The 24833-nt window shown below is 28.3% G+C and overlaps 1 protein-coding gene across 1 annotated transcript in view; it reads right to left on the reverse strand.

Annotated features, from left to right (window-relative positions):
• LOC123301123 (diencephalon/mesencephalon homeobox protein 1) overlaps positions 1-24833 on the reverse strand; it is a 120299-nt gene that overhangs the window by 5087 nt on the left and 90379 nt on the right. Inside the window, exon 7 of the mRNA XM_044883856.1 lies at positions 1662-1789. Within this exon, the coding sequence (XP_044739791.1) occupies positions 1662-1789 (128 nt within the window). The remainder of the gene's footprint in view (positions 1-1661; positions 1790-24833) is intronic.

A 24833-nucleotide genomic window follows, 5' to 3' on the forward strand; every position in this document is an offset into this window, starting at 1 on the left:
ATGATCTTATTTCGTAGATTTGAGCTACAACCATAGTTATTTTAACGTTCCATTTGAGATTGCAAATGAAAACTTACTTCAAATAATTTTTATGATCTCCATTTTGTGGTCCATTAAAATTATTTTTAAATACGTTTATTAAAATCCTTAAGCAAGGTTTAAAAGGTTTGACAACGTATTATAAAACAGAGATTTCCTTAAATATGAAATAGGATAAGTAACGGAGAAATGATTCAGTAATTTTTTAATTATTTTTATATTTAAATACCGAATAAAATAATCAACCAAATAATGGAAAAACTTAATGCATTAATATTTTTATGATATAAGATTATTTTTTTTATTATAACAGGTAATATTTAATATAAAGCTCTGCAATGTTATTAAAAATCGGACATCAAGAGCCTCTGTCTGCAGACTATTATGTGTGTGGAGCCTGTCAGAAATTTTTGTTTAATGTTTCAACCGTCCATTTTCTTCATCTATTTCAGATTAATAAATTTAACTAGCTCGACCCTTGCGGAATTCCGCTCCCGAAGCTACCCTGTACCCGTGGCTAAAAACAACAAACAACAAATTTCGACGAAAAGTGAAGATAAAGGTCAAAAGTGCTTAAATTAATATTTGGAGAATATGTATTATAAATAGTAATTATATGTCTAGGGTATTAGGAGAGCATCTATAAAAAATTACATGTTTGCCTAATAAACTTATTTAAATTTATGATATTTTTTCGTTCAAATTATATGCCTAGCGTGTTTTTTCCTATGCGGTACATTTTTAGACCCTGAGTATATTTTTCGTCAAACCCAGACATAATAAGCTTGTAAATGAGGAGTGAGTCATAAAATTTTATAGAGGCATAAGGAGGATCAGGGTAGGACAGAAAAAACTGGCTAGGGTATTAATATATGAGATATTGTATTTTACTGTGATGTTCAATACTTCCTTTAGGAAAGTTTTTGTTAAAATGGTCCGTAAATTCTAACCGCAATTTTCAACATATATGCAATAACACCATGTGATGACGATACCGTATTTGCACGAATGTGCTTAAGAGATTGTAAAAACCTTTTACATTTTTCCTGTAAATATCAACAATATGGAAATTTCGCTGATCAGTAAAGTTGTAGGAAACCAAGGAATCAATAGTTTAACTCCCTAGCTGCTTAAAAGCGACCTTAAATAAAAAAAATTTTAAGACCTATCTAGCTTTTACGTATCTAGCTGTGTTTCTATGTTGCTGTCTATGGCATTATGTCTCCTAAACAGATTAACCAAATTTTATGTTTTTGAATGGTGAAAATTGATCGAGAATGTTTTTAGCTATGCTTTAAGAAATGTTCTTTTTCTTTCTTTAATTTTAATTTTGTAAATTTCATTTTTTAATTTCGTATACTAAATGTGTAGTTTTGGTATTGTAGGCTACATTTGATCAATGCTGTTTTCCTTCCTTCAAAACAAACCTTTGGCAAACTCTTAAATTTATATTTAAATGTTTAAATATAGAGGTAAAAAATGTACAATGTATATGAAGAAGACTTTTACCATCTTTAATAAAAAATCTTTTAAAAGCTGATGATGTTGTTATTGTAATAATTACATATTTTTAAACACAGTATACATATTATTAAAAAAAAAAACATAATTAAAAAGTTTACCTTTTAACGCTGGAAATAGGGGTGGTGAAAATTGTGATGATAGGTGTGATGCCAAATGTGATGGAAAAAATAATGGTGGTGTGTTTCTCGTTGCATTTGTTCCATCTAAAGGTCGAAAACCAGCGGCACTGTAACAATAATAAGAAAGTTTCAATTTTATGTTTTTATGTTTACATATAAAAGTTAGATCTTTGTCGGTGGGACCGAAATGGTGTGAAACAGAAAGTAGCTTCAGTAGAATTGCTAACCAAAATATTATAAGGCAGAATTGAAAAAATGAAAGTATCTTATCATTTATACTGCATATCATAACTCTTTTAAGGTACGTTTCTAAAATCACCGAATTAGTCTATTTTTGTTCGTTTATTTATCTATTAATCTTCTTGCACACACACTCCAAAAAGTAAGAAAAAAATCAAGCCGTAACTATCTTAGTATTTAAGTAACCCCTCTTTCATAGAGTGCTAAAATCGATGTTTGATTTATGCTTCAAATTTTCTTCAATCTAGACAATTTTGTATGTGTTCCAAGTTGAAACCCTTATTTTATTTCACTAATACTTTAAAAAATATAATTTAAAGGAAAAAAAACAATCTATTAAAATGTAATAGAATTTATAAAATCACCCCCTGATACAATTATGAAAAAGGAGCACTTCTCTGTCTACTTTAAAATGCATTAAAAATAAAATCATTAGAGACTTCACTTTTTTTTAAGAAGATCAGAAAAACCATTTTGGTATGCTTCTTATTCAATAATGATTATATTAATAATAAATTACAAAAAATAATAAAAAAACAAACAATATTGAGGCAGTCTGTAAATAATTTGTTAACTCAAATGGCTTTGGAAGGCATATACGCTGTTATTAACGTAATATATTCAAATTTAAAATAAATATCAAGTGCAAAACTTAAATCATTATTATTTCATTTTGCAGGCATTTTTTGTGAATAGAATTACGAGAACTGATAAGTCGAATATAGCAACAGGCAGAAAACGGATCGTATTAGATCGGAAATTGACAGATTTTTTTTTTACTTTAGGGTAAAAAGTAATTTATTTTCATCATTTTCAAAAAAATTTATAAATTTGGCACACACGTTTGGTTCTCTTGTCAATGCACGTTTATGGTAAATAAGAATAGATTTCCCATCGCTTCCACCATACAAACGTTTTTTTTTTGGCATGACATTAAATATTTAACTTGCCCCTAAGTATTTTTTATTTATATGTTTTTTTTAATAAAGTTTATTTCAATTGCAAAACTTGCTTTATTTATTCAGGATGAACTTATTTTAGTTTTTGTGTGTTATTAGGCAACACCCCAAGAATTGAAAATTAATCAATAATATTTTTACAAAAAAAAAAAAAAATATCTTTCATAATTTCGTAAAGTGTTGTTTTTGAGTTACAAACCGTTAGAAAATCATAAAAATTGATATTTTCGATTTTGGCAAACGATGATAGCTCGGAAAGTAAGACAAGAATTGACCAGAACTGTTGCTTAAGAGTTTCTACAATTATTAGCATTAAAATTAGTAGAATATAAATTTTTCGTCATGGGTATTGGTCAATTGACTTGTAAAAACTAGTCCATCATATATGATTTTGATCCAATAATATATCTTCATAATGTAGAATCTAGAATGAGAGTCGGTATTATTGAAAATATTCCAATAAAATAAGACTTTAGTTGAAAGCGGAAAATTTATCCACGTCCTTCGTAAAAATATTACTAATATACTTTAAAACGATTATAAATAATACTGTTTATGAATTTTTTTAAAATTATGTTTTAATTTAATGAATTTATGGTAAAATGGAAAAAAATTAAAATAAAATAAAAGCTTTTATACCTGTTCTAAATAGCCTAACAAATAATATATATATATTATATTTTTTAAATAAATTATGAATAATACCAAGAAATGATTACATTAAAATGAAGGTAAATGAAGTCAAATATATTTTAATACTATAATGAAATATATAAATGCATTAATGTAAAATGTTTCTGAGCTTTTCAGCTTCCATTATATTTAAATATAATTCGTATAAGATATAATATATACAGGTGATATGTTAAAATAATTGTTTAGGTTAAATAATTGAACTGTGATTTTATTGGTTTATTAAGAAATTCAAATTGTTTAACGTTAATCAAGAGTTTGTAATAATTTTGAATTATTAATCGAAATTATTATTCAGAAATGTAACCTATTTCATTCACAACACTGTTTCACATTTTTACGAGCTTAAAGTGATATTACCTAATGATTTAACAACTTATAAAGAAAAATATAAAAGCAAGAGCATTTTTAACAGACTTATATTAGCTTAACCTGTATGTTTGTTTGTATGTAACTCGCTAATATGATATCCATGCATAGGGCATCATCAGTTATATACATTTATTATACTACCGATAACCATACTATACATATATACTATAATTGATATTGTTTAAAAATTTTACATCAAAGTCTCTCGATTATAATTGACGATTTTCATATGATACATACGACGTATTCTAAATATTAACAAATATCTTGTCTAGTAATCTTAATTAATCTTAATTTCGTTCGATACATTTTCCATCTGCGAAAGCTGTAGATTTTATAATTATTTTAAGACAGTTGATTTTAAATCATTTTTCATGTCCAATTGGCAATATAATTGGTAGACAGCCAATTATATTGCCAACATTTTGCGGTTGCCAACACTGCGCCACATGTTACCTATTCAAATAATTAATGACGAAAACTTATTCAAATAATTTAAGTGGGGGCTGTAATGCTAATATGCTTTAGTTTTTTAATAAAAGAATTTTATTTTTAATTTGTCAGACTGAAATTCGATTTCTTTATTAGCGTTTACTGCTCTAATTAACGCAACAACTCTGAGATGCTGGTCTTACTTCATAGTAGGTCCTACCTAAGAAGATGTACCCGAAATAATTTTAGAAATCTTAACATAAACTCTCGAATATGTTACTACCCCTGGTATCATCAAAACATTTCTTTCAGGAAAAATATTGGGGACCACGGATGTCTGGGATTAACAAAAATTAATAATAATAGTAAGTATCTAAATCCTGAATATTTATTTATAAACCATCCTGTAAAAATCACAGAATACCGTTTAACCAAAACAAAATATAATATTTATTATTTGTTTCTACATTTACCAATCTTTATTATTATCATACACTGCTGTTTCTACCTACTCTACTTATGTATTATAATATAGAAAAGACACAACAATGGATAAGTAAAATCCTTTAAAATGCTTTACATAATTCTATTTCTCATGAGACACAAAAAACCATCTACCCTCTATTTTTGATTTTAAATTATATAACATTCATCATCAGTTTATAATATTCTTTCTTGTTTAAAAGGTACGTGGTTTTATAAATTCACAGTAGTACTTCTAATAGTGTATAATATGTGTCAGAATAGGAATTGACCTGCATTTGATGGAAAAATCCTAAAGACGAATTTTTATCCTCGAAAAATTGGCGGGGATCTGAACTGAAACAACAAGTGAAATTTACAATATTTAAAAAACCCCCGACAAATTTTTCGGCTACGGAACCCTAAATTCAAACTTGAAACATGCTTAAGAACACTCTCCATTAAATTATCTTTCAAACAAAACCAAAAAAATCAAAATCGGTTTATCCGTTTGGGCGCTACGATGCCACAGACACACACACATCGTCGTCAAACCTATAACACCCCCTTTTTTAGTTCGGGGGTTAACAATATATATGGCGTCAGGAGACAAACTATTAATAAAACTTTATGTGTATCAAATTTTCGATCCTTTATCGAATCGGCGTTAAATTTAAATTTAATCACTAATCCATGTGCGATCTACAAATCACTTTTAATTTTGTAATGACATTTATTGCGCTCAGACTTAAAAAATGTGTGAAAAAAGTGTTGAATTTCGCTGTAAAGTTCTCGTTTAAGTTCTTAGCCTCGTGTAGAAGAAACTAAACTTTGTCTAATCACCCACTATCAATCTACCAATCATCAGACGGTTAGAATTTTTACATAAAAATGTATGTCAGCTCCTTAACCATATGATGGATGTATGTAGTCATACTTAAGTTGTCTACATTGCTCGAACAACTTTAAAATAAGATGACATTATCAATTATTTTCTATCTACGGGAAAACTATAATAGAAATTCATATTTATTTTATTAAATTTTAATATTTGATATTTTATTTTAGTCATTTATTTTGAAAAGATTTAAAGATCTTTTTATATTTCATTAATAAATAATTTAAAAAAAAAAAACAAAAATGTATTTGAAAATAGTTTTTTTAAACAAGTAGTACTTGGATGATCGAGCTTTGCCCGTTATTCTCCCTTTAATTCAAAATTTCATGAAAATCGTTGGAGCCGTTTCCGAGATTAAAGTCTTCGAGATAAAACGACGTTTTCTAAAAATGAAACTTAGCTAGATCGATTTTCGCCCCCGAAACTCTTCGCTGTTCTCGAGATTCCAAATATACATGAATTACTACAACTAGTACGCCTGCAAATTCGTATGAATCTAAGTCCCGGTAGTCCTAAGACAATCCATACCATAGCGCTCTTAATAAATAAGTAATGAGCTTTTCTTTATAACAAACCATTGTGAAGGAAATTATTTTTCAAAACTATTGAGCGTCGAAGTTAAGTAAGGCAGTTAAAATTACATTGATTAGTGCCAATACTGAATGATTATTTTTGGATAATACAATTATATAGAAAAAAGTAGAAATTCTTTCACTCGACGTACTTCTCGAGATAATTCTTCCTTAATTACACCCATTTAAACCGATAAGTATAGATCTAATAAGACTCACTAATCATTTCAAATGTATTGTGAATAATGTCTATACTTTCCAATTATTGATTTAGCAATTTAATATTAAAATTAATAATTAAAATAACCAAAATTAATAATTTTATTATACAAAATATGTATGTAATTAAATAAATAAAAATATTTCATTAAATAATAATTTCATTAATTTTATAATTTTAGTTAGTTTTAGATATATAATATATAAATTTCCTTTTTCATTCAAGAATATTATTTATATAATATGATGTATCTATAATATAAATAAATTTAATTAACTGTATCTTAAACATAAATTAATTATAGCTCTTTAGAATACTTTATATTATAGCAGTATATAGTAGATATGTATATATTATAGTGATGGTATTGATAATTTTACTAAAATTCAATTTGAGCAACTCCTATATAAATATGATAAAACCATTTGAGTACATACTGATTCTGGCCTTTCCTTTGACCGCTCCACTTGCATTGCTAATCCGTTGATTAACCTCTTTCTATAATATTGTGCCACTATTACATGAGAGTGGTTTATTTTATAGTAATATAATGTATTAGTAATAGTAGTAATATTATCGTATGCATAATTATAAGTAAACAACAACAATAAGTAATAATATAATGTAACTATTTTTTTTTTTCAGTCACAGTTGTTCTTTACTGATCGAAAGGCTGTAAGAATGATGCGATTACCTTTATGTTTGCATCTGGTATTGTTGCTCTCAATCATTCTATTGTAAGAAGTTTAGTATGGTCAGGAGTAGTGTCAATCCCTGTTTAAGGCATAGTACCTTTATCAATCAGAATGGTTCTTTAAAAATTTAAGTCTTGGTAATTTTGGAGTATTTCATTAATATTTATCCTTCAAAGAGTATTATAAAGTTGCATAGTTCCTATCTTATTTTAATGAGATTGAAATTTTTCTATTTCTCGAAAGAATTTTAACAACTAAGCTAAACAAATAGATAATCACCATTTCCAAACTAATCAAAATTCAAGTGAAAAATTTTCCGGAACTATGAATATGATTCTTATTATTTATTTTAACCTCCGAACCATAAAGGGGGCCTGCCTATCTGTGCCAAAGTAGTGCCTAAACGGATGAAACGATTTTGATTTTTTTGTTTCTTTTGAAAGATAATTTAATGGAGAGTATTCTTAGCTATGCTGCAAGCGCAAGATTAGAGTTTCGAGCCCGGAACAACAAAAAAATAGGCCATGATCCTCAAAATCGGTTCAGTTTAGAGAAGACTCTAAGAAAAAAGGTATGTTAATTGAGAGTGTTAAATATCCAAACTAATGAATTCTCACAAAACTCTGGACGGTTTATTCTCATTTTTGAAAACTGAATTTTTTTTTGAACTAACGTTGTTATATTTGAAAATATACTAGATGTCCAGTTGACCAAGTTTAAGACCAGAAATTTTTCTATCCTTACCCAAAACAAAACCATTAAAATGTACTTGTTAAACTTAACATTTTATCATCAACATTTTAAAACAGCAGATTAATTGAAATTGTGATCTGAACTAATGATTGAATCTAATTAGAATGTTAGTAGTACAAATTAAACTAGATATGAGCGCTGCAAGCATTTACCCAACTTCATGTTAGCATTATGTTATCTCTTGTGCTAACTAATATAACGTAGCAGTATAAGAGACGACGCGTCACTCCTTTCTCATACTATTACCATGTTTTATATACAGTGAGTCTCAAATTTACCCTAAAAACATAATTTTTCCTGACGAATTTTTCATAAGCTGTCAATAACTAATTTATCTAACGCGATTTTTAAGGTACAGGGTAATGTGGACTCTTGATCGACTAGTACCTGAAGACGTCCAGGATTGCCGATTAATTCTAAATGAATTATTGAAAAGGGCCTATCTAAACCTGAAATGAGAGAACTGAAAATGATTATAATATTATCTTTCCCTATTGCTAAAGGACATGTGCAAAATAAAAAATTGTCTTAAAGCTAATTTTCTAATTTAAAAAAAATATTCCATAAAGAATTCCAGATTCCACCAGAAATGGTAAGCTGTTAGCTACATTTGATTTTATTCATACAACGTGCATCTTTTACAGACACCAATGTTTATAGCATTGTCATTTTGGGTGCTTTAATATCTCGTTTCTGAAATAATATCTCGTTTCGATGGGCGATGACACGGTATAAGGTGTGCCACAAACAATAAATTTGCAGTCTTAGAGAAATTAAGAGTAGGTACTTTGACGACAAGATTCTTGAAATCGCATTATCAAAATGATTGACTAAAATGGGCTAGCCAGATTTGGGCAATAGAGATGAAGATGATTGTTACCTTGTTTGTTGTATCTCTTTCAATTATAATAAGCGTTGATGGTGATTTTTTCTTATGACTATTGAAAGAGCTACAACACACGTGGTGAAGGCGATGAAACATCCATCTTCATCTCCTTTTGATTATTAGATTTCATCAAAGTATCATTATTTGTCGTCAAAACACTCTTTGTTTTTCCTACGAAGTTAAAAATTTTTCATCACTTAGGTCTTGATAAGTGCTAGAAGAGCTTGAGTCCTACAATGAAAAGTAGTTAAATAATTTCGTTAAATTTGCCGAATATACAAATAAAAGCCTGCAATAACGTCTTGTAGAAGATTGCTGAAATAGGTCTATTGATTGCCTGTGTGTTAATTGATTTGCTACTGTGGATAGGTAATTTATTGGATACCCTGTCTCTATATACAGATTGGATACATATGAATCCATGATTATATACCCCATACCAAAAAGTATGTAACCACACTTTCAAGTATCGTTTCTCGTTATGTATACATCTATTATACACGATCATAGCATATATAAAACATCCTTTTATCCTGATACCAATTTAGTATTGTATGAGAGAATATCCTCCTAGTTGGATATACACAATATAGGGTAGGATGTAGTACCTACAGTTAAATGTACCTTGCATGCTTTGTAGTCAAATAATGTGTTACTGACTATCACAACTGTAAAAATATATAATATATTGTGTGCAAGTGATGCTCATAAATTTCATAATACAGGTATCTCTCTTCAATCATCAATACTCTAACTATAATCGTCTTTGTTCATCATATATTATATTCGTAATATTTTTATGGTATTATTATAAACTACAAGATTGTCTAAATATTTTAGATTGTTTTTTATCACACTCTCTAGATTTTTTGATATAGAAATATCCAATTAAAAAGGATAACCTATATGATTCATCATTTTTTCAGCCAACTTTAAGCCATTCTATGGGTTAGAAGGGGAGTGTCATTATTTTCGAGTTGAAACTTTTGCTGGACGCTCAGAATAGTGAAAGCCTGTAAGAGAAACGCGTATGATTTTCGATGCTTTAATCACACATTTAATTGTGGTTTCAGGAGCGAACTGTAAAGATTAGTACAATCGGTGGAGGTGATTATAGGTGTGAACCAAAGTACATAAAATGTTGTACCATGGTTCACACGTTTTTATCAACGGTTGTTTTGTTTTTAAATTTTCAAAAAATATACGTGCTACATTTTCCCCTACTGATGTTGCTATTTGCTCGAACTAAAACCATAACTGACTTGATTTAGAAAACTCAGAATATAACGTAAATATTATGTATATTTACCATACCTTCCTCTTTATAATCCTTAATTTACTTTTTTCCTCGTTTATTGTAGGTCTAGAGCAAAATCTAATAAAATGTATATTGTAATGGTCTATTTGCGTATTACTTTTATCAACTTCCCAATCTAGGGAAGTTCTTGTAATCGATTTGAAGATCCACTTCGAAATTTTGAGCATATCTTTACGTATCATGGTCATTATTAGTTGACACGACTGCCAAAAGCGGTGCTGCGTAAAAATTGGAGCGTTTGGAGAGAAGACAAATTAAACTACTAACTTTTGATAATTTTTTATAGTCCCAGAAATCCTAAAAGTTATCCCCTGGTCATTTTTTCTGTAAAGCTTTTATGAAGTGTATAATATTAAAAAATCTCAGTGTCGAGTATTGATATACCTGCTACCTGTGAAAAGCCACACATTTATGCTCGAATATAATAAAATTATTGTATTGTTTGATTCATTCACAGAAACTTTGAGTGTCTAAGGGCTCGCAATCATATGAATAGAATGTTTAATTTTCTATTTGCAAATTATTTTATTTCCTTATTTTAGAAGTATTGGATATAGTATTTTCAATTAATATTCGTTAAGGCTAAAAGACAAGATGAAGTCTTCAGAACTTCACATATGTTAATAATCGCGTTAATTAAGAAAAACTAAAGAAAATGAAGTATTCGAAAATTATAAAAGGCAGGTCCTATAAATTTCACGCCTAATACACTCGCCATATTAATAATTCGTACATTTAGCAGATTGAATAATGTCGTTTTAAGCCGTGTAAACTTTGCATCCCCAAACGCGGTTATTTTCTTAATTTTTATCAACCCATATAATTATTTTGACCGGAATATTAGTTTTTTGCAATAATGTTTATGCAATTTTTTGTTTGTTAAATAATTTTTAAAAATAATAAATTGTTTTTCAAAAATATTACAGAAATGAAACCATAATTGAAAATTTCTGGATATCCAAAGGGGAGGGACTTATTTTACATATACGCTAGTTAATGATAAAATACCAGTTAACAATATATTAATTATTTTTGTGTTTGATGACTGTAGCATGATAATAGGTAATTATTACAACAATTTATTAAATAAAAGTTACAAAGTATTTACATTATTAATTATATATCAAATTAACGTATTATGAAACTAAATTAAACCATTTATAAAATATTATACTCATAATTGCAGAGCAGCAATTATTTCATAAGCATTTTAAATTATTCTTCCATCTCGTATCAGATATGAACGAAAATCGGCGTTTAATTGGCTTGAAAATATGATAAAATTGGCATTTAGCAAGGCGTCCATTTTCAATTTAACCAGTTTCGTTAGAAAAATAGTTCGTTATAACATAAAGAATAGTATTATAGTATTATAGTATTCGGCACAATGCTCGCCTTTGATAAGATGAAGCAATAGTTTATTTAATAGATTTGGACCTTCACAAGATGACTTCCTCATTATCCTAGAAATACTGTCTGTGAAAATTAGATGCTTTCGGGAACAAATCAAGTGTTCTTATGGACACCGCTTGTTTAATTATACTCAAAGTACTTTTAATGAGTATAAACTTCCTTGATGTCTGTTGCTTCCACTATTTAAAAAAAGAAAAAACAAAGTGTGTAATCCATAAAAAAAACGGATACCACAAGCGAATATTCTTATTATAAATTGGGCATCATAACCTACCGCCCAAAAGTACCAATAAACACTTGACGATTAGGCTTTACTTATATTTTTACTTCCGATTGTGTAGAGTTTCTAACTAATTTATTCGATACACACTGTAAAATTGTATTTAGTTTGTATAATTTATTTAGGTACTTTATATAAAGTTTATATGAATTTAAATATAGAAATTTATCCGGCTAAAGTGCTTTGATATAGTTACCACACTAATTAGTTGATTAATTAATTGCATACACAGGTGATAGAGAAGAAATATAATGCATTAATTTATCATATATTTTATATATCTATATTTTATACAAAGTGATCGACGAAAATTCCAAGCATTAAAACATTTAAACATATTGATACAAATAATATTCCCAAGTGTTTCGTAGACTTCAAATTATATTGACACGTTTGCTTGCAAAATTCATCCTATTTTTTTTCTGTTTCTGAATCTTTTTTAAGAGACAGTTCCATGAACTAATTTAGGTAATTAAATTTCTTAATCTTATGATATCACGCAAATAATTCTTTCTATTCCATTGATAATAAATGTCATAAATTTCTAGTTTTGAAAGTAGTCAGTTTGGGACGTTTAAACTTCAACCGAAATCCTGATTCTTCTACTTTGCAGTTTTAACTAATGTACACAATAATTGTAAAAACTCTTTTAAATCCATAATTTTTTTAAAATTGCGGAATTCCTACTTTAGTAAATATTCACGCAAGGAAAAAGTGCAAGATCAGTTTTCTCATTCATACAGATTTTAGACAAAGACATTGTTCCTTGGTTCCGCAATAGTAAAAAAAGCTGATACAGGCAAGTGACAGTCTCAGTTAAAGAGGCTTCCGAGGGAAAGAGAGGAAATACGTATACAGTTTTTAGAAAGTTAAAATGACGGAATCGGGATATTTATTTCACTTTAAGAGTTTTCTCATTTATAACGGTCACAGCCAACCAAATTGGTAATACTAAGGTACTATGTATTTATTAATCAGACTGTATAGTCTTTGAATATTCAAATATACATCATCGTGGTAATTCAAACATAGGTAATTTGTAGTATTCATGTTCAAAGACATCATCATTTGTGTTCTATGGTAATAGGTAGTAAATAAACCTACACCAAGGCAAGATAGTAAGTAGGTAGGTATACATAGATCTCCTACATAAGTAGCACCACCTAGTGATGTAAATTGATAATAATTATAAATAATTAATTAATACTTAAATATGTTGTGTTTATATTTACGTTATACACATAATATACGTTATATAGATACCAAGCTTTTAGTCTGGGAGCAAATGGCGTCAAAATCTATTCCTCAATTTTTCTCAAAAACAATTTAAGGCCACTCTTTTCTCAACCACATGGTGACGTATGTGGCAATCAAAACATTGCGAATACAGGGCGAAGGAAAAGTAGATTTTAAAATCAGAAATTTCGCTGTTTTTACACTGCAATCCAATACCCATCCAGAAAGTCTTGAAATGATTTTTTATTGTTGTCATTGCAAGCTCCTATACCCTGAGTATTAAATAAGCTAATGAAAGCTAAAAATTTTAATTTTTAATTTGTTTTTACAAAAATTAAATAGGAACCAAAAATTCAAACAATTACTAAATTACTTTGATGAAATTCGTTAGATTTTTTGACGCAAGCACCCAGTCTTTATTTAGGAGGGTAGATTTGATCTGTTATATATCTACTTTATAAAAGATATGTATATCTACCGCTCTACCTACCTTCCTATCTACCTGTACCATATGATAATATCAACAACACACATTTGAAATGTTTGTTACCTAAAGTGATCTTATTACTATGTTATTAAGTTATCCCGATATAAATTGTTATACAATATTTATGTATATACTTTAAGAATATGTATATACCTACCTACTGTAAGAATATATACAGTAAAAGTACACACAGGGTAATCTTCTTGAACAGATACGCTACGCAGTGTTTCCGTGGAAAATTCAGAACGTAATGCTTTTTATGTTTTAAAAGTTTTCAAAGGTGTTTTGCGATTTTTAAATTTTTATTTTAAACTTGAAGAAAAGCTCAATAATCCAGAATCCGAAGAATTTGTTGATATTAATAATTTCTTTTAACGGCACATAATTTTTTTTTATTTGACATAACAATCAATTAAGCAAAAAACTTGCCAAAAGGACTTGTAAAATTTTCTTCGGAGTTAAGTGTACATTGTTAAGGTAAATAATTAGATTTGTCAATTGGAACTTAAATCTATTAGACAATTAAGATATAGAAGTCCTTAGAAGTCCTTATTTTTTAGGTGATTGAACGTGTTTTATTCATTGTTAAATTTTTTTTTAAATTCAGGTTTTGTAGTTTGAAAGTTAATAATAGTTTTTGCCTTTAAGCTGATTTTAAGTTTTTGACTAATAATTTGTTAAGTTATATTGACTTGGAGGGTGCAGCATTTTAATTTAACTATTCAGCGTGTGAGGGAAAAATTCTGAAAAAGTTGCAAATAGTACTGATTTTTTCTGGACACTAAAAAATTGAAATTATTCGAAAAACTACTAGTAATAAAATATAAAATGTGTACGTATATTAAAGTTATTTAGATAATTTGAACATTGCCACGGGTTATTTGAATGTTGCTCGAAAAAATCTCATTATCTGTTTACAAATCCCCTTCGTCTACATCACCTTGGTTTTTTATTATTCGCATAAAATAAATATATAAAAAAATTATAATTTTAATTAAAAAACATTTTCCTCAAATTATATTTTCTTGTGTTTTTAATATAAATTTTAATTTAAATCTTTATAACACGTCGCATACAACAACTACATCGTCGAGTCGAGTCGAATAGTAAGTATACGTAGAAAACATACTTAGAAAATCCACCCCGTAGGAGCTGCATAAACTAAACGAATTTCATCGATAGAATAATATTCATTTACACCCGATCGAAAAAAATGAAAAAACGATAAATAGTAGTATCATTTATAGTCCAAATTGCTGCTTATCATAGTTAAAAACTCTATAATAGAGTATGTTCCATCTCTATCATGTATACACTCTGTTTTTTCACACGACTATAGGGTAGATATCAAAGGGAACTTATTTTTACAATACTATTGTCACCACAATTGTTAAATATTATGCACTATAAATTCATAAATTTCCGAAATAATTTTAAATTATTGATAAAATACATGTAAAAACGAATTCCTTTTTTCGGTCTTTGTGATCTTATCGCTTTAACGTTATTTTCATTTTTCCTTCTCAGAACTTGCTCCCTATCGGTCTCGTGCTTATATTTAGCATCAGATGGAGTTTATCATCCACTGAGAGCTGCTGTCTTAAGCAACTTGACTCCAAGAAAATACTCATCTATCGTTAATAATAATTGTACGGAACTGGCACTCTCTATGAGTACAATAATCACTGCAGAACTGAAATCTCCGATAAGTACATAGCCACACTAGAATTAGAGGTGGATACATTACCTTCATTCGGCTTTATCAACAAGATATTTATTATGACATACCATAAAATTTCCTTGTTCTTACTTTTAATGAACTCTAGTATGTTTTACTTCTTCTGATAACATTTAACTCATTTTTTTTAATGAAAAACATAAAGTTTGGACAAAAATGTAAATTGACAGATTGTAAATTATATCCAAAATATTTTCAAAATTAATGTCAATCCGAATCGACTAAAAAGTTTTAGTTTCTTAGGTAACACATCGTCAGATTTCATGGTCGTTTTAAATTGTTGCAAATGTTTTGGTTTTCCCTCCCAACCAGCAAATTATAACAACAATAAATTTTCGACGATATATTAGGTAGGATCGATGGACATATTTAAAGAAAGTTTTGCAAAATTCCACTTTCTATTTAAGAAACAATAGCTCATTTTGGGTGGGAAGTGGAAATTCGCTAAAATATGAAAATCTATTTAAAGGAAGGAATTATTCTTTATCATATACATTTTCACTGACAATGATATAACTTTTATTACACCATATTTATATTTTCATTATAAATAAATTATGCTACTTTAGCAAAACTTCTTTTCTGAAATTAACGATGAAAAGTGAGAGATATATTTATAAATAGAGATAAGGATATAATATGTAATAATGAAAGTATAACAAAATAATATGAATATATAGTGAAGCTATAAGGAAAGCATTGGGATGATGCGAGCTAGAGCTTGCTTTTTATTACAATAAATATGTATAAACACGATAGGGAAAAATGTAGTACCTAGAGTATTCTGTACATTGAATCATTCTATAATTCCTCGATATATATTACTATTTACTAGACAGCATTTGTATTGAAATGTGGGTATTTTATCAAAATACAAGTAGGCTGAAGAGTCGTTGTCAATGAGATTTTGTTTTTAAACCCCCGAACTCAAAAAAAGGGTGTTATAAGTTTGACCGCTATGTATGTGTGTCTGCCTGTGACATCGTAGCGCCTTTTTGGGTTTGATTTGAAAGTTAATTTAATGGAGAGTGTTCTTAGCTTAGTTCTTAGCTTCAAGTGCGAATTCAGGGTTCCGCATCCCTTAAAATTGGCGATGATCTTCTAAATCGGCTCAGTTTCAAAAAGTCATTATACTCCTTTCATCTTAGAGTTTCACCTCGGAATCTAGCGAAATAAGCTGAATTTTTGGACAAACCTTTATTTTGATAGTACAAATGTTGTCTCAAAAGTGTTTAAAAATAGAGGGCTCAGAAGATGAAGCGCTGAGCTATACGTACCTTAGTGCTGGGTCAATATTTATAAATATTTAATATGGTGTTCAATAATTATTTAACTAGTATTTATTCGATAATTAAGTGAAAAAACCGTATAATAGACAGGGTCTATCGCGAATCCTAGTCTATTATGCGGTTTTTTCCATAATTTTTCATTAAATACTACTTAAATAATTATTTTATATCTTATATTAATAATTATATTAAAAATCAATAAAATTTCATAAAAAATATGTCTCAACTGGTTTTCAGATGAGTGAAGATCGACCTTACACAGTCTGTTGTACTATTAAAGAATGATCTAATTTTATACAATGCCTTTTAATTTGCGATGACTTTTCAATACTTGTTAATTTTTGAAATCTATAATGAGACATCGGACAAAAGAATACGAAGACAAATGTATGTGAAGGAAATTTTCTGTTTCTTTCTCTTTTTCTATTTTATATGTGGGGATTGTTAAGAAAATTAAATCAAATTTGTACCAATAAAGTTTTTTTCCCTCTTCCTTATTTCAAAGAGAATTCCTCTCCATATACTTAACAACAGCCATAGAACTGGTAGATATAATAAAAATATAAAATGATAATAATATGGCTTTAAGGTATAATATACATTATCTAGTATATGCATATATAGGATGGCTCGCATAAACATAATTTTTAACATGTTAGTAACCCAAAGCTATAAACCTACATTCCATCATTGATCCAAACAAGGTTTTTCCTCTTTGAATCGAATCTGAAGTAAACCAGCCGAGGATAGGATCTGGTGTGACACTTGAGTTTCACACAAATAATTTCCCATCATAATAAATAGTTAAAAAAAATAATAAAAACTCGACCGAATCGAAACGACTCGACCGAATATTATGAAATTATTTTTGAATCATATTGCCGTTAATATGCGTTGCTCGACACCTCAACGTTGTCGATATTATTTATTGTTCACGCAATATCGATCGGGAAAAAAATTTAAAAAAAAAACCGCCCGATGCGAAACGACTTTGGAAAATAAAAGGTGTAATCGAGAAATAATAAAGCTTAATACTAAATCAAACAATTTTCTATGATAAATATGATCAACCTTGGTAGGCGGGCTGATGAAGGAACAAAGGTGAAAAATTTATTTGATTTTCTATGTCAGTATAAAGCAGTTCAAAAAGAACACATAGTGACAGTTTTTTGACACCATCTGAATATTATAATACGATTACTGAAAAACGTCAGATTTGTTTCAAAGAACGTTTTCTTGTATTGAAGCAATAATGCTTTAATAATGGATTAATGATATAAAAGATACTGAAGTAATAGTCAGTCGAACATTTATTAGGAACACCCTGTATTCTTTCAGTATCTTATAAATATTATTTTAAAAACGAAATAATGTTGTTATGTATTCCTCTGTTGTCCAATTTTGTTATAATAGTAACACCAAGAAAATTTAACATTAAAAAGAAAAAGATAAAAAAAAAAATAAGAGTATTTTTAAAATATGAAAATTTAATTTTTTAATATACACTATATTATATGGAATATAACTTCCATTATTTCACTTAAATAAAATTTTATAAACTTTTTTTTTTCACAATGATTAATATATTCTTGGATTTATTACGAAAGAGTACTCCTAATAAGAGTATATGTTACTTATTCGCAAATATTGCCAGTTAATGCTGCCATTACTTACTTTGCTTTTCTTGTAACGGCGTTGTGTAACAAAATTTGGAATATTGAACGGAATGTATGATTGAAATGCGGAATGAGAATAATCATTATTAACCATTAATTCAAAAACATCTCCTGAATTTATTTACTTGAACCTGAATTAATTATTGCATTTTTTGCTCTAAAGAGCCATTTTCTTTAGTAAAGAGACAAAATTGCTTAAATCTCACTTCTGATGCAACAAATCTATAAGGGGCTGAATTGGTAAGTTCTATGAGCTCAATACCACAACTTGAAGCTTTACACACCTTAGAAGTGCTGCACCTTATTCGCTAGCTAATACATTAAGTATTAAGGGGCTCTAAAGTTTCTTTATTTTGAGATCTGAATACAAAGCCTCCATATGACAACCAACATTTTGTACATGGTGGTAAAGTCGAAATATTAATATCAGTAAGTGGTTTTAATATTATTTAATTAAACATATGTTTTCATTATATAATTAACAATTTATTAAAGAAGTGTGTCATATGATTAATTTAAGGATAAAATATATATGGGAGAATGATGTACCTTAGAAGCAATATACTTTGAATCACCATTATTAATAGATTTGCAGCCATGAAACTGCAACTATATTAAGACAAAGCTGGCTTGCCAGAATGCAAAGTACCAAAAAATACTGATTGTTTGCGAGCTTTTGTTTTCAAATAAAAAAGAAATTAAATTTTTTTGACGATTGAATTTATTCACTAGTAGACAATTTGTTATGCCATATTCCAGTTTAAAACCTGTTGAATACCTTGCCTCATCGATCAATGAACACAGAACGTCCTATTGTCCCTGACACAATACAAAAAAGGCCATGATAGCTGTAAGTGGATTTATTTTATCAAAATTTTGTCATGTTTCAACTTGACTTCACCTAAATTTGAAAAGAAAACTCAAATTACACAAAAAGTTATCGCTATGTGTATCAGCCCCAGAGAGCCAACCGTTCATTGTTGAATAACTCGAAAAGTATTCATCTGATTCTCTAGAAATTTTCAGAGAATATTTGCAAGATATTATTGAAAATCCTAAAAATTTTAAAATTCTGAAACTGCCCCTAATATTTAAGTAAGAGTAATGTGGCTATATATAGAAACTATTTCCATTGTGATTGTTTTTTAAATGGCTTTGAAAACCGTATAAATGTAAATTTTGATCCAAGGTAGAACACTTTCCACACATTTGTTTGTTATATTGAATAAAATAGTACAAGCATATACAATGTATATAATAATTAAAAAGAGATAACACTACTCATATACCATAACATAGAAAACTTAAATGTTAATTTTGTAATTATTAATTATGACGTTATATTTAATTTTGTGTATGATTGAAAATTATTATTAATAGCATTTTATAACAATAATTAAAATTACATGTTTTAATATTTAATGTATTGTTTTCTATATTATTTCATAAAATTTTTAATTATCCCTTTAAGTACATTATTACTAATTATTTTTTTATTTAATCAAGTTTTATAATAGCATGTTTATGTTTTTATAGAGAAAGAAAAATTGTATGAGAGGTTTTAAGACGTTTTTAAAAACAAACATTACAAATTTTCTGAAAAAGGTAAAAATAAGTAAGAGTAGCTAACAGTACTAATTTAAAATTTCCAATGTTCACAAAAACCTCAATCGTACAACCTAAAAAATAAGAAAAACCTATATAAACTCTATTATTATAAGACAAAATTAACCGTCCAACCTTTAACCGCCAATTTTTTTAGTGATTTTTGATACGCTGTTACTTCATTACTAATGAACAATATGTAAAATCGATAAATTGGTTGGGCCAGAAAATTTAATACCTCAAGATCAATTTTGAAAAATCGTCAGAGCGACGAACGTGAAGCCTAAAAATAGCTGCCTTTTAAGGTTTCATAAAAAGATATTTCAAGTCTAAGCATGTTTTTTCTTCTTCCCAAGGGGACCTTTAACGAAGGAGTCCTAATTTTTCCCCAAAAAGAAGAAGAATTCGTAATTTTACTGAATAAAAAAAGCATATTTAAAAAAAAAAATGAAATTATGTGGACAGGCTCATTCTCTTAGAACTGGTGACTGTAATTTATGGGGTATGATATTCAATGAAATTGCTATGGACTTTTAAAAATAAGTATCCCTATGATTATCCGGTTTCGACTGGTATATATGTGCAATAATATCAAATAAACAATATGCTTTATGAAGCGACAGTATGCATTATATAAAAACCTCCCAAGCATTTTAAGTGATCCTTGGTCAAATCGGATATGGCGTCACGTGTCAGCTATAGATTTTCGGTATATTTATGTGTGTGCACATTTAAACAGAGGAAACGGATGTTAGAATGTCCTTAGAATAGCTGATGATGAATACAATATGTTCCGGTTGTTGTATTTAAAAGTTTGATATTGTTCGTTTTTTGTTGTAATTGTAAATGATATTAATAAAGTCGAGAATATATTTTCATAAAACTTATACTTTTATAGAGAGTTGTTGTAGAAGTATATGCATTTTTATGGACAAGTATGACCATCACCTTTTTGGTAAAACCTTGGTTTGTTATTGAAACTTTTGATACTAAAGCAGAAAAGATAAAAAATTTGTTCATAAAAAAGGCATTGTTTTCCACTTCGAAATTTAGTTACATATTGTTTCATTATATATCCAAGACTGATGCTTTGTTTTGAATTCAAACTTTATTTCAAGACAGATTAGGTACTTGCAAGATTTTTTTTTTAAAAACGGCAAATTCGATCTTGAATGCTCACTCATTACATGCAGTTTGAATGCTCATGTTTTAATTTTGAATTTAGATGTGAGAAAATATTTCCCCCTCAATTTCGAAGATGAATTCAATTTTGCCAGATGCAGATTTACTCTGAAAGAAAATTGTGGAGACTTATCCCATAGTTTCTGCAGTCTTTTTACGCATTATTTCATATTTATCTTGGATATCTATAATTAAATTTTAGAATAGTTTTATCGTAGACTTCATAAAAAATAAAACAATTATGACCACATGAACAGAATAGCTTTAATAATAGTTTGTATATATATTTTTGTTAATAAGATTGTCGGCAATATTTAAATGATCACGTGATAATGTAATTTTTACTATATCTATTTAATTATCTATGTACGTCTTTTTCTAACTAATAGTGTTTCATAGATAATTTTGTAATTTATACAATATTCGTGATAATATTTTAAATGATTTAAATTAATTAATTGAAAATAATATTCAATGTAACAAAAATAAATTAGTAAAGAACAAAACTGAATTAATAGAAATTATATTTTCAATAATCAATTTTCGAAAAGTCTCTATATATTATAAATGCGAAAGTAGCCATCTTTTCTGATATACTCAATGAAATACTATACATTAAAAAAATAGAAAACCATACATATTTTTTACCTGTGTAAAACAATCCTTACCATTATTTCGAGTGTTATAGAAAGGGGATAAGCGAGGACAATCTAAATCAATCTTTACTTTTAAACCCAGCGAAGCGGGTGGGTATCACTCTAGTACTAATATAATTTTCCATTTTTTTCCAAAATATGAAGTGTATTGCAATATGGAGTGTCCAATGATCACTTTCGGCAAAAATCAGAGGCGCTGAGATTCTCATTCTCAGTGGTGTAATGGCGTATACCCTGAGCTGAAAAGCTAGCGTATACCCAAAGATTTTATGGAAAATTATTGTTGAAAGTTTTGAGGCTTGTATCGTTTATCCTCTGATTTTGACGGTCTATATATCGTACCGATTCTGTAACATGAAATTGATGTAACATTTCTTTTGTAATGTCTGAATGTAAAACCGAAGACATGGGTAACGAGTTTTAAATTTTTTATTTTAGATTATTTTACTGTAAAAATCTCAAAATGCATAACAAGTATAACACCAATGTTTAGGTTTCCAAACCTCCGCCTAGATGCTATTAATCGCATTTCCACCGACGAAGACTAGCTTTCATCTCCAAATGCTGAATTGACGGAAATTACACGAAATCAGTGACAATGAATAATGTAATTTTAAGCTTTGATCGGATATATACGCGACTTAGTACTCATCGAAATAATTACCATTATTGTTGTTATAAAACTTCTTTAAAATTTCTTTATACTTGAAAGCTGTTTTAGGAGCTTCATTCAAATGAAAGTACCAATGTTTGGCTCTTGATATATTCAGATAAAAAATAATAAAGAAATACAATTGATTAAAACTAAATAAAATGTATAATAAAATGATTATAATCAATTCAAATTAAATAAATGTTAATTTTATTAAATTAAATGTCCTTGTTCAGTTCTGTGTCTGTTATTGAATATTTAGGCGCCATTTTCATTATCATATAATAAAATATTACATTATATATTATACGAGTATTATACTTCTGTAGTTAAATTAAATCAAAATAACAATCGTAGCAATCGTAAAATTCTTTATTATTTCTTCTACAAATCAATGTTTTTGTATTGTAATGACGTTGCAACAAATAAAACACCAAGTTAAAGGATACTTATTTGTTGCTATAATGAGACAAGAAGTCGAAATACTGGCTTATGACGGCATAGTCAAATAATAAAATCGATAGGGCGAGTTATTGTACTGCTAAAAATCTTCAAGGTATATTTCAGTTTGGGTTCCAATTTTAAAGTAGAGATTATAATGAACACTCTTTCTGAGGCAATGCCTTCTCCTCGAGGTACCACGTTAAGGGGTTTAAAAAATTTGTAATAAGAAATTTTACTGTGTTAAATATATTGGAGTACATGATCTGAAAATTTCAAATCGATCCGGCAAATATTCTTGGAGATCCAAGCATGTTTGTTAGGACGTTTCTTGACTTGTCTCTTTTTTTTTAAATGATGTTTTCAAAGCAAGTTAGCGCGATTTCTAAAAAATAGCTTAGCCGATTCGATTGGCATAAATAAAATATTTACACAAACTTTGAAGATGTATTCTTCAGAGATTGCTTGAAGGAATAAGATTTCTGATATAGAACAAATTCGTAAAACAATGCCTTATATCGGCCTTGCAAATGCGTATAAACCCCCCCCCCTCCCCCCAAGAAAATTAGGTGGGCACCTCGTCTTTCAAAGAATTCGTTATCTAATATTTTAAAACTCTACAAAGTTTCTCTTACATACACTCTCTATGTCCAATATCTCATGTTATTGAATATAACTTCTATTGTTCCACTTGTATTACGCAAGCTGTTAAATGGTAGCCCATAAAAACGTAGAAAATAACTGCCAAATTTTTTAAGTACCAATTAACATGTATCATTGGTACAGTACATTGCTTGATTCAAGTTACATGAGTATCTTTTTAAACTATATTTCCTCAACATCTTGCGTTAAAATAATTGTTTTCCTTTTTCAATTGAAAACCAGTCAATAATTATTTTTAAAATAATAAAATGAGAATGCAATTAAATAAGAATTGTAATTCTAAATACGTTATTGTAATATAAAAACTCAGTGATCCAAATTATGGCAGAATAGCCATTTATAATACAACAATAATCAACTGGCATTATGACCTGACCGACAAAGGGTTAATTGAAATTTGCAATATGTTTAGTTGTTTCATTTAAAATGATGTTCTTAGAAACATACATGCATAACTGTATTGAGTAGAGAATTATACTTAATTTTGTTACTTCATTAAATTCTTAAATTGTTTATATGAATTCGTATTTATTTAACTTTATTACAATTAAATTTTTTAATTATGAATAATTATTAACTGCTTTATTTTTTAAATATATATAATTGTTTATGTCAAGTGAAAAAAACATGTAATGTTTTCCTTAATTTTTTCAATGAAAGAAATAGGAGGGATGGATTCGAAATTTCTGAACCCTTGTTTGTAGGAATACTGGCCAACTGATCTTGTCTTCATTTGTGGATAACAAGAAATTAAGTTTGAAAGAGACTTCCGAGACGACGAAAATTGCTTTCTCTAAATTTCTATTACACTGAAATCTTAATTATTGATTGGAACAAAGATGTGAAAGCTGATGTTAAATACACACTATGCAAGGGGTACTGAGATGAATACTCGGAACTGTAAAAATGTTTTTTTTTTTTATACTAGGTTTATAAAATCAATAAATAGGAAATAAATTATTGTTTGCGATTTTCAAATTCTTTACTAATTATAATAAATTGGCAGTGCATAGTCGGTGTGGTACTGAAGTCGAGGGAGTGAAACTCCTGTAGTCTACACGGCTAACTCCCCAGGAGAAAAACATTAAAATAGGGTTTTGTTAGCTTTCATAGATTATTCTTGGAATATGTACAGCAGCTTAAACTGGGACGGTCATTATCTCCATAGATAAATTATGTGTTTTATCCACTTTTCAGATTCTCTTTACTCAGTCTTTTCCAGTTTTTTTATTACCATTAACGGCTCAACTAATTCTACTGAAAACTCTTTCAGTTCTTAAATATCGTCGAATAAGTCTAGTGACATGCTAATATCATAACTGGTTCGCGAGAT

This window comes from Chrysoperla carnea, chromosome 5 (genome assembly GCF_905475395.1).
Source record: "Chrysoperla carnea chromosome 5, inChrCarn1.1, whole genome shotgun sequence".
Classification (NCBI taxonomy): domain Eukaryota; kingdom Metazoa; phylum Arthropoda; class Insecta; order Neuroptera; family Chrysopidae; genus Chrysoperla; species Chrysoperla carnea.